This window comes from Odocoileus virginianus, chromosome 16 (assembly GCF_023699985.2).
Source record: "Odocoileus virginianus isolate 20LAN1187 ecotype Illinois chromosome 16, Ovbor_1.2, whole genome shotgun sequence".
Classification (NCBI taxonomy): Eukaryota; Metazoa; Chordata; class Mammalia; order Artiodactyla; family Cervidae; genus Odocoileus; species Odocoileus virginianus.
The window spans coordinates 59,867,109-59,879,594 of NC_069689.1; the positions used below are offsets into that span (position 1 = coordinate 59,867,109).

Sequence of the window (12,486 nt, forward strand, 5' to 3'; positions counted from 1 at the left end):
GAAACATCCCAAAACACGTATTAATCAAATTAACAAAGATCAAACACAAAGAACAAATATTAAAAGCAGCAAGGGAGAAACAACAAATAACACACAAAGGGATTCCCATAAGGATAACAGCTGATCTATCAATAGAAACCCTTCAGGCCAGAAGGGAATGGCAGGACATACTTCAAGTAATGAAAGAGAATAACCTACAACCTAGATTACTCTACCCAGCAAGGATCTCATTCAGATATGAAGGAGAATTCAAAAGCTTTACAGACAAACAAAAGCTGAGAGAATTCAGCACCACCAAACCAGCTCTTCAACAAATGCTAAAGGCTCTTCTCTAGACAGGAAACACAGAAAGGTTATATAAACGCGAACCCAAAACAACAAAGTAAATGGCAATGGGACCATACCTATCAATAATTACCTTAAACATAAATGGGTTGAATGCCCCAACCAAGAGACAAAGACTGGCTGAATGGATACAAAAACAAGACCCCTATATATGCTGTCTACAAGAAACCCACCTGAAAACAAGGGACACATACAGACTAAAAGTGAAGGGGTGGAAAAAAATATTTCATGCAAATGGAGACCAAAAGAAAGCAGGAGTCGCAATACTCATATCAGATAAAATAGACTTCAAAATAAAGGCTGTGAAAAGAGACAAAGAAGGACACTACATAATGATCAAAGGATCAATCCAAGAAGAAGATGTAACAATTATAAATATATATGCACCCAATATAGGAGCACCACAATATGTAAGGCAAATGCTAACGAGTATGAAAGAGGAAATTAATAGTAACACAATAATAGTGGGAGACTTTAATACCCCACTCACAACTATGGATAGATCAACTAAACAGAAAATTAACAAGGAAACACAAACTTTAAATGACACAATGGACCAGCTAGACCTAGTTGATATCTCTAGGACATTTCACCCCAAAACAATCAACTTCACCTTTTTCTCAAGTGCACACGGAAGCTTCTCCAGAATAGATCACATCCTGGGCCATAAATCTAGCCTTGGGAAATTCAAAAAAATTGAAATCATTCCAGTCATCTTTTCTGACCACAGTGCAGTAAGATTAGATCTCAATTACAGGAAAAAAATTATTAAAAATTCAAACATATGGAGGTTAAATAACACGCTTCTGAATAACCAACAAATCATAGAAGAAATCAAAAAAGAAATCAAAATATGCATAGAAACTAATGAAAATGAAAACACAACAACCCAAAACCTATGGGACACTGTAAAAGCAGTGCTAAGGGGAAGGTTCATAGCATTACAGGCTTACCTCAAGGAACAAGAAAAAAGCCAAATAAATAACCTAACTCTACACCTAAAGCAACTAGAGAAGGAAGAAATGAAGAACCCCAGGGTTAGTAGAAGGAAAGAAATCTTAAAAATTAGGGCAGAAATAAATGCAAAAGAAACTAAAGAGACCATAGCAAAAATCAATAAAGCTAAAAGCTGCTTTTTTGAAAAAATAAACAAAATTGACAAACCGTTAGCAAGACTCATTAAGAAACAAAGGGAGAAGAACCAAATTAGCAAAATTAGAAATGAAAATGGAGAGATCACAAGAGACAACACTGAAATACAAAGGATCATAAGAGACTACTACCAGCAGCTCTATGCCAATAAAATGGACAACTTGGAAGAAATGGACAAATTCTTAGAAAAGTATAACTTTCCAAAACTGAACCAGAAAGAAATAGAAGATCTTAACAGACCCATCACAAGCAAGGAAATCGAAACTGTAATCAGAAATCTTCCAGGAAACAAAAGCCCAGGACCAGATGGCTTCACAGCTGAATTCTACCAAAAATTTAGAGAAGAGCTAACACCTATCTTACTCAAACTCTTCCAGAAAATTGCAGAAGAAGGTAAACTTCCAAACTCATTCTATGAGGTCACCATCACCCTAATTCCAAAATCAGACAAAGATGTCACAAAAAAAAGAAAACTACAGGCCAGTATCACTGATGAACATAGATGCAAAAATCCTTAACAAAATTCTAGCAAACAGAATCCAACAACATATTAAAAAAATCATACACCATGACCAAGTGGGCTTTATCCCAGGAATGCAAGGATTCTTTAATATCCGCAAATCAATCAATGTAATACACCACATCAACAAATTGAAAGATAAAAACCATATGATTATCTCAATAGATGCAGAAAAAGCCTTTGACAAAATTCAACATCCATTTATGATTAAAACTCTCCAGAAAGCAGGAATAGAAGGAACATACCTCAACATAATAAAAGCTATATATGACAAGCCCACAGCAAGCATTACCCTCAATGGTGAAAAATTGAAAGCATTTCCCCTGAAATCAGGAACAAGACAAGGGTGCCCACTCTCACCACTCCTATTCAACATAGTTTTGGAAGTGTTGGCCACAGCAATCAGAGCAGAAAAAGAAGTAAAAGGAATCCAGATAGGAAAAGAAGAAGTGAAACTCTCACTGTTTGCAGATGACATGATCCTCTACACAGAAAACCCTAAAAACCCTACCAGAAAATTACTAGAGCTAATCAACGAATATAGTAAAGTTGCAGGGTATAAAATTAAGACACAGAAATCCCTTGTATTCCTATATACTAACAATGAGAAAACAGAAAGAGAAATTAAGGAAACAATACCATTCACCATTGCCACAAAAAGAATAAAATACTTAGGAGTATATCTACCTAAAGAAACAGAAGACCTATACATAGAAAACTATAAAACACTGACGAAAGAAATCAAAGAGGACACAAACAGATGGAGAAACACCGTGTTCATGGATTGGAAGAATCAATATTGTCAAAATGGCTATACTACTCAAAGCAATCTATAGATTCAATGCAATCCCTATCAAGCTACCAATGGTATTTTTCACAGAACTAGAACAAATAATTTCACAATTTGTATGGAAATACAAAAAGCCTTGAATACCCAAAGTAATCTTGAGAAAGAAGAATGGAACTGGAGGAATCAACCTGCCTGACTTCAGACTATACTACAAAGCCACAGTCATCAAGACAGTATGGTACTGGCACAAGGACAGAAATATAGATCAATGGAACAGAATAGAAAGCCCAGAGATAAATCCACGAACCTATGGACACTTTATCTTCAACAAAGGAGGCAAGGATATACAATGGAAAAAAGACAACCTCTTTAACAAGTGGTGCTGGGAAAACTGGTCAACCGCTTGTAAAAGAATGAAACTAGAACACTTTCTAACACCATACACAAAAATAAACTCAAAATGGATTAAAGATCTAAATGTAAGATCAGAAACTATAAAACTCCTAGAGGAGAACATAGGCAAAACATTTTCTGACATAAATCACAGCAGGATCCTCTATGACCCACCTCCCAGAATATTGGAAATAAAAGCAAAAATAAACAAATGGGACCTAATGAAACTTAAAAGCTTTTGCACAACAAAGGAAACTATAAGCAAGGTGAAAATACAGCCCTCAGATTGGGAGAAAATAATAGCAAATGAAGTAACAGACAAAGGATTAATCTCAAAAATATATAAGCAACTCCTGCAGCTCAATTCCAGAAAAATAAATGACCCAATCAAAAAATGGGCCAAAGAACTAAACAGACATTTCTCCAAAGAAGACATACAGATGGCTAACAAACACATGAAAAGATGCTCAACATCACTCATTATCAGAGAAATGCAAATCAAAACCACAATGAGGTACCATTACACACCTGTCAGGATGGCTGCTATCCAAAAGTCTACAAGCAATAAATGCTGGAGAGGGTGTGGAGAAAAGGGAACCCTCTTACACTGTTGGTGGGAATGCAAACTAGTACAGCCGCTATGGAGAACAGTGTGGAGATTTCTTAAAAAAACTGGAATTAGAACTGCCATATGACCCAGCAATCCCACTTCTGGGCATACACACTGAGGAAACCAGATCTGAAAGAGACACGTGCACCCCAATGTTCATCACAGCACTGTTTATAATAGCCAGGACATGCAAGCAACCTAGATGCCCATCAGCAGATGAATGGATAAGGAAGCTGTGGTACATATACACCATGGAATATTACTCAGCCATTAAAAAGAATTCATTTGAATCAGTTCTAATGAGATGGATGAAACTCAAGCCCATTATACAGAGTGAAGTAAGCCAGAAAGAAAAAGACCAATACAGTATACTAATGCACATATACATGGAATTTAGAAAGATGGTAACGATAACCCGATATGCAAAACAGAAAAAGAGACACAGACGTACAGAACAGACTTTTGGACTCTGTGGGAGAAGGCGAGGGTGGGATGTTTCGAGAGAACAGCATCAAAACATGTATATTATCTAGGGTGAAACAGATCGGCAGCCCAGGCTGGATGCATGAAACAAGTGCTTGGGCCTGGTGCACTAGGAAGACCCAGAGGAATCGGGTGGAGAGGGAGGTGGGAGGGGGGATCAGGATGGGGAGTACATGTAAATCCATGGCTGATTCATGTCAGTGTATGACAAAAACCACTAAAAAAAAAAAAGAGAAAAAAAATAAAATAAAAATAAAACAACAACAACAACAACAACAGTCATTTAGTGCAACAGAACCCAGATATGATAGATCCCTGCATTGGTGAATTGGTGGATGAAAACAGGATTTAGCTCAACATCCATTCCAGTGTCCTACCGCACTTTCCTATATTTCAGAAGCTGAAAGGCTATAACTACATTTCCTAGATGTTACTGCAGCTAGGATTCTGGATGCAGTTTTGGCACTTCCAGTCCAATTTTGTTTCTTATTTGATTTGTGAGGTGGAAGTGAAGCTGAGCCTTTGTATGTGCTGTTTCTGTTGGTGAGTACTGTTGTATTTTTCTATGGTGGCTTCAGGGTCCAGGAGGTGGCCAGTGTAGTGACAGTCCTCCAATTCAGTAGGTGGCTTCCAGACTTTAGAAGAAGCAGTGGTTCTTTCATTGGCCTGGTTCTGCAACATGTGTCTCCAGGTCACTTCTGAACCTTTCAACCCAGAGTCTGCTTCCTCAGCCCTCCACACAAGTCCTTAAGCCATTTTATACCCTATAGTAAATCCTTCTGTACTTTACCTAGAATGAATTCTGTTCTTTGAAACTGAAACCAGACAATGTAACAAGAAAGCAGAAAATATAAAGAAAAAGCATGATAAACAGTACAAAATAAGACAGAAGAAATAAATCCAATTATAATGAGTGAAACAAACTAACCTCTAGCTAATAGAGATATATTCTCATTAAATTTTCTAAAAAAAAACAATCCGTGAGACACATGAAAAGTAGAGTGAAATACTACACAGGAATTAAAACAAATGAATCAACACAAACGAATTTCAAAAGCAATGGTAAATGAAAAAAAGCTGCCAAAGTTTATTTCGCATGATGTAGTTTTCTGTAAAATTTAAACAATAAAATTTGGTATTTCATATGCACTTGGTGGATCCATATGTCATATGCAATAAAAGTGTAAAAATATTACTGTGAATGACACGTACCAACTTGAGCCCAGTGACCACCTCTAGGGAGGAGGGAGAAAGAATAAGGGTGAGGTTTTAGTTCTGCCTGATTTTCTATTTCTTTAATAAATACCAAGTAAATGAAACAAACTGTTTTGATACATTTAACCTTGATATGGGGAGGGCGTGGGTGGCGCTAACATCCTTTTCTTCAATCTTCTGCGTGTCCCTGATAGTTACTAGCTTACGAAAGGCAGAGACACACTCTCAGAGGCGTCCAGGACATCTTTACACACATCAGCATCTCGACGCAGAGGAACTTCGGGGGCTGCAGGAGAGGGAGAGAACCAATGAGGCTGACAAACTAAGAGGCCACGGATGCTCATAAAGAGCCTGGAAAAGGGGCCGGGGCTGAGGGGCGAAGAGGGGGACCCTTGGGCGGCGGCGGGGTGGGGGGGTGTCTCAAGTTCGTGCAAACTCGGGACGTGGTTTTAGAAACTGAGACTCAGATTTAGTAACTGTTTTCTTGGGTGGGCCCGAGCAGACCGTCAGCGACACAGATCGAGGGAGGAAGCGGGCTGGGAGGCGGAGGACGTCGGGCAGCTGTTAGGCCCCACAGGGTGGGAACCGAGGGAGAGGATTGCTCAAGCGTAGTTCGCCCGTTTTCGCCCCCCTGAAGGAAGTCAGCGTGACTGGGGAGGGCGAGCAAGGTGTTCAAACTCTTTGAAAAACTCTAACGTCAATCCGAAGGCCAGGCGAGCCCTATCAGGGAGCGCTTCAGTAAAATGGTACCCTAGCTGCTCCCTCACGTCGGGCCCGCTTCGCCGCGCGAGCCGGGCGCGGGACGCCGGGGAAAGCCCTCCGGCGGCGGGCGCGGGGCAGGGTCGGGCCGGGCGGCGGGCGGGCCGCGCCGAGGGCGGGGCCGGGCGCGCGGGGGCGGACCTCGGCGCGCTCCCGGCCGCTCGCTGGCGGTGGGGCCGCGGCGGCTCCTCTGCCGGGTCGCGCCGGAGGACGGGCTTCGGGCGGCGGCCGGGGCTGGCCTGCGGACGGACGGGTGGGCCGAGGCAGGGCCCGCGCCCGCCGTCTCCCGCCTCCTGCCGGCGCCGGGCCCGCGCCATGGCCGCCTCGCCGGGCTCCGGCAGCGCCAACCCGCGGAAGTTCAGTGAGAAGATCGCGCTGCACACGCAGCGGCAGGCCGAGGAGACGCGGGCCTTCGAGCAGCTCATGACCGACCTCACCCTGTCGCGGGTGAGGGCCCGGGTCGCGCGGGCGGGGGCGGCCACGGCGGCGGCGGCGGGGGAAAGGTCGCGGGGCCGAGGCGCCGGCGGGGCCGGGAGGGGGGCCCGGGAGCGGGCCGGGAGGAGTCCGAGAGCGGGGCCGGCGGCCTCGGCGCGGGCCCGCCTTCCGACACCCGCTGACCGTCTGCGGTCGCCGCGGAGGTGGGAGGGTCGCGGGGGCAGGCTGTGCGGTGAGATGGGAAGGGGCCGATCCTGGGAAGGCGGGCCGCCGGGTGAGGGAGGCCTAAGGGGGAGGGTGACCGGGAGCCCCGGGAGGAAATCACAAACAGCTTGGAGGCGGGAGGTGCGGCTTCTCGCTGCTCCGAACATCCACCGCCCGCGAGCCCTCCGGGACTGCCCGGCGGGGCGGGCCCGGGGCTCCCACCCGCTCCCTCGGGAGAGCTCCGTGCATCCGGGGCCGGCCCCGGCCTGCTTTGGGGTCCGTCTGGGTATCAAGTGGTGACTCCTTATCGAGTATGGGGCTTCGCTCCTCTCTCTCAGTGGAGGTGCTGTATCCGTCTGATTTAGGAAATTCTGCCCCGGTGTATCATGCGAACTGGAAAGGTGCACAGCGTTGCGGGTGACCCGAGGAGGGTCCAGGGGGACCGAGTAAGGCGCGGACCGCGCGACCAACACCCGGCGAGGTTAGGTAACTGTCGAGGGAGGCAGTGGAGGATGGAGAACCGACAGGAGTGCCCGCGCAGGGCCGCGGGGAGGGAGGGTCAGCGTGAGCGGGGGCAGGCCTTGAGGAGCCTGAGTGCTGACCTTGGAGGACCATCAGCAGGATGGGGGAGGGTATGCGGGCGCGGAGGCGGGGTGGGGGGCAACTCGGAGGAGAGCCGAGTCGCAGACTGGTGGTCCCTGGCTCGCCGAGCTGCAGGCGGGTCCGTTTCTGGCCAGCAGTTGTTTGGATATCTATTGCCAGAATTGGGAGGGTTTTCGTAGAAATCAAAGTTGAGAGATTTTAAGTGTAAAACCGACATTTCTTTACATTTAAAATTGGGAGACCTGATAACACTCCTGATTCCCATGTGACAGCCGCTGGCTGGAGCTGGGTGGTGGCTGCCCACGCCTTCTCTGGTTGGCCACAGTTCACACCACACCCTGTTATGCCCCCTCCTGATCCCCCACTGCTGAGCCTAGGTATCACTTGCCATTTATCATATTTTTGATGGTTTGGGTTTTTTTAAGCGAAATTAAGGAGAAACAAATATTTCTTATGCTTACTTTTCTATCATCATGAGGAGAAATATATGCAGATAAAAAAGACTGAGGATTTCAAGAATTTTTTTTCCCCTTGTGCCCTGGCTGGCTTCACTCATTTATGACCTGCCTGGTGTCCATTTGTGTCCTTGGTTGTGTCTGAGGATGAGCATGTCAAGCTCATCACATTGAGAAACATGACAGGGTAAAGGTTGAGAATTAATGCTGGGGCCTGTGTTGTTTAAATACATAAATTTTATGTGTACAGATACATGCATTCTGTATGTATATCTAGAGTTGATCTGCTTTCTCACCCAATTCGTGAATCCGATTTAAAGTGTCTCAGACAAACGAGGCCGTGAGTAATGTACAGACTCTTTCAAAGGCAGTTAATTTTCACAAGTTGTGTGTTCACTGAAATGAGTCTGATTATGTTACTTACATATGTTCGAACGTAAACTTGTATGTAAAATTCTTTGCTTTAACTGTGATATAACCATTAGCTAAAACATAGGTACCAATAAATTCAAAGTTACAAATGCAGTGAGTTCAAATGGAATTAAGTTACTGTGATAAATGCTGTTTTGCTGAACTGAATTGAGTCTCTCAGTGTGAATCTCATGTTAAAGCCTATAGTTCAGATTATCTGGAGTTTAGCAAGCCTGACCAACTGTGCCCTATATGATAATTCAATTCAGCTACCACTTTTCTCTGTTCTAATTACTATAAAATTATGATGTCATTTTGTCCTTCACCTTGTACAGGCCCATTATTTACATGTTAATTCTGCCTCTGTTCTTTTCTACTGTCTACCAATTGCAAGTAAAGTAATGAATGCTACTTGGCTCTGCTGTGTTCATAAACACATAGGCAAATGATAAATCTGAATTTGCCTAGTAATTTTTGCTTATTTACATTTTTAGGAATAACTTTCATAATGAAATCACAAAGCTGAAGTTCTTTTCTTAGAGAACTCTTTGATTCCCTGAGCATATGTCCAAAACTCCAAGGGTCCGAAGATCTCAGATGGAAGAGAATCTATCCTGTTCAGTAGATTATCGATAACCTGATGGCAGATATACTGATTTTCCATTACCAGCCCATGGCAGTCATGCTTATGGATGGAACAGACATTGCTAATCAACCTAGGTACTCTTTCCTTCCTGAGTCCATGCTGGGCTTCAAGCCTTTCTCCTTTTAATCAGAGTTGGATCCTTCAGAGTTGGAGCTAAATCCTATTTGTTTAGTTGGTGGGATAGATTAGATTATGGAGAATTTTCCACTCTAGTTTTAGGGGTTCAGCCTTATCAGGAAGCAGTGGATAATTTTTGAGAAGAGAATGCTAGGAGGATCAGTTCAGTGATGATGGTAAAGAGAAGGAAGAAAGTGGAGTCAGATAGGCCTGGAAAGAGGCTGTTCCTTTGTTCATTCATTCATTTGTCAGTGCTTGAGTGCCCAGTGGGGAGATGTTGGGGTGGAGTGAAAGGTGGGGGTGGGGGTGAGGTAGGGGGAGGTGAAGATGTGGTGCCTCACTTCAAAGATCTTATTAATTTGCTTAGCAAACACCTTTTGGGTCTCTAGTGTGTGTGAGGGAGAGGGGGTGTAGGGGATATAGTAGTGCAGTACATGTGTGTGAAGTCGCTCAGTCATGTCCAACTCTCTGCGACCCCATGGACTGTAGCCTGCCAGGCTCCTCTGTCCATGGAATTCTCCAGGCAAGAATACTGGAGTGGGTTTCCATTTCCTTCTCAGACAGTAGTACGGTAGTGTCTCCTAATAGATTGTAGGGATGCTATGGAAGACAAAGATTAATGGGCAAGACAGTCATTTGACAAGTAAGGGCACATTTTGATGAATATTACAAAAGGGGAACAGCTGGGAGCTATGGTGGAGAGTCTTCACCTCTTTCAGTGTCATAAAGAATTAATGGGAGTGGGGAAGGTGTATGAGGGTATATACTTGCGTGTTGAAGGAGGCAGAATGTTTTAGGCACAGGGAACAGAAGTGCAGCAAGGGAATGAAGAAGATAATCTGAGATGAGGCATTCACGAGGATTTGGGACTTGATCCCAAGGACAATGGAAAGGCATTGAAGGGGTTGAACCAGGAGAGATTTACGTTTTAAAAGAATGACTCTAACTCCCGAATGTAGGGTAGTCATGTAGAATAGATCGGAAGATGGACGAGGTCACAGGGAAATGGTTTAGAGTCTAGGAGCTGTGATGGTGGCAGTGAAAAGGATGCAGAGAGGTGAACAGATTGATACTTAGGAGGGAGAAAGGACCAAAATGGTGAGTGGATGAGGGAGTCTAGGGAGAGGGAGGACTCGAGAATGATCCTTAGCTTTCAGAACTGAGCCATTTCAGGGTGTCCTCTGTTGAGAGGGGCTTCCCTAGTGCCTAAGATGGTAAAGAGTTTGCCTGCAGTGCTGGAGACCTGGGTTTGATCCCTGGGTCAGGAAGATTCCCCTGGAGAAGGGAATATCTACCCACTCCAGTATCCTTGCCTGGAGAATTCCATGGAGTCTGGCAGGCTACAGTCTGAATTCGCAAAGAGTTGGACTGACTGAGCGACTAACACTTTCACTTCACTTCTGTTAAGAGAGGGAGTGCTGGGAGGAGCAAGTCCGGAGCAGACTCGGTGTCAGGAGATGCTGAGTTTGAGGTGTGCGGGAGGCACTTAAGTAGAGATGGTTCAGCAGACAGTTGTCCATGAGCTTCTGGAGCTCATGAAGGAAGTCTTAGCTGGGGGGGTCTCTTTGGTGGGTAGCAGCAGGAGTAGATTCTGCTGCCTAGGAAGAATTTCTAGAACAGATCTTACAGATTGGTGGCCTGAATTCTAATTTGGCTGTGTGATGTATTTTTTTTTAAATTTCTTTGGTGGGAAGCCCCCATTTTTTTTTTTTTTTTTAATTAGGGCCAACAGTGAATATTGAGATTTTTACATTAAAATCTGGACTCTGGCTTCTTTTGAAAAATGAGATTATCTAACAACACTTACCATCCATTTCTGCATGACTGCTGAATGGCAGCTGCCTACCTTAGACAAGGCACAGACATGTCCTTCATTCTGCCACAGACCTCCTCACTCCCTGTGGTTTCCTCACAGTGATTCTAGCCTGCTTCGCTTATTCACCTTCCATACTTGGCACCCCTACGCTCTTGGGTTTGTAACCTCTGCTGCAGAGTGAAACATGCGAAGGGCCTAGGAGACGTCCAAGGAGCTGCACAATTAAAAGGAGAGGTAAAGGAGGAAGGGAGGAGAAGGGGCGACAGAGGATGAGATGGTTGGATGGCATTATTGACTCAATGGACATGAGTGTGAGTAAACTCTGGGTGATGGTGAAAGACAGGAAAGCCTGACGTGCTGCAGTCCATGGGGTCATAAAGTTGGACACGACTGAACGACAGCAGGGGAGGATGAGCCAGCAAAGATGACTGACGAGTAGACAGAGGTAGGAAAAACCAGGAGGATCATGGTTCAGAGACGGGAGGGCGGGCCAGCCGAGCCTGGTGCTGCTGGCTAGTCTGATGTGGTAAAGACCCAGCCTCTGGTCTAGTCATGTGAAGGTTCTTGGTGACCTTGGTGAGAGCCACCACATCCACAGCATGCTGGGTAGAAGGGAGCTTGCGAGGCATTGAGGGCTTGAATGAAGGAAGCAGAGAAAGGATTGGGAACCTGTTTAAGAAGTCCGGCTTTGAAGGACAGCTGGTAGTATTGAGAAGCCACAGGATAAATGCCACATCAACCTGGAACGTTAATTTTGCTTGAATATTTGGCAGGAACTATCACTTTCATGGACTTGCCAAGTGGTGCATGGTAAAGAGTCTGCCTGCAAATGCAGGAGATGCAAGTGATGTGGGCTTAGTCCCTGGGTCTGGAAGATCCCCTGGAGTAGGAAGTGGCAACCCACTTTAGTATTCTTGCCTGGAAAATTCCATGGTCAGAGGAGCCTGGTGGGCTGCCGTCCTTGGGGTTGCAGAAAGTCAGGCATGACTGGGCATGCATGCACATCACTTTTGTATTAAAACAGGCAATAGATATGGTACAGTGAGGCCTCTGAGAGAGGAACAGAGAGAGGAGAGGATAAAAATTAGATGTTGTTTGACTGTGGAGTGTTATTGCTTTGCCAGGTATTGTGCTGATCACTTTCCCTTCATTGTCTCATGTAGTTCTCACAGTAACCCTATGGACTGTGGGTCTACAGTGTTCTTCATTTTGCGGAAGGTTGCACGGCCAGTAAGAGGCAGTTCTAGGGTTTGATTCTGGTTGTCACACTGAATGTCTATATGCTCAACTGCTTTTCTCCCCCACTAAGATATCCAGTTGTACCAGTGGCATTTGCTGAAAACAGTTCTCCACTGAACTGCTGTGACACTTTGGTCAAAAGTCAATTGCCATATATGTGTGGTCTGTTTTTGGACTCTCTCCTGTTTTTGTTGATCTGTACATCTTTCTTTTGAACAGTAGCACACTGTCTGGATTATGATAGCTTTATAATCAGTCTCAAAATGAGGTAACTTAAGTCTTCTATCTTTACT

General features: G+C 44.9%; 1 protein-coding gene across 2 annotated transcripts in view; it reads left to right on the forward strand.

Annotated features, from left to right (window-relative positions):
* The first annotated feature begins 6,409 nt into the window (after positions 1-6,409).
* Positions 6,410-12,486, forward strand: part of CRTC3 (CREB regulated transcription coactivator 3) — a 98,772-nt gene continuing 92,695 nt past the window's right edge. Inside the window, exon 1 of one of the 2 annotated variants that reach the window (XM_070478315.1) lies at positions 6,410-6,714. In XM_070478315.1, the coding sequence (XP_070334416.1) occupies positions 6,583-6,714 (132 nt within the window). In that variant the 5' untranslated portion in view covers positions 6,410-6,582. The remainder of the gene's footprint in view (positions 6,715-12,486) is intronic. The other variant, XM_070478314.1, reaches the window with a different exon arrangement.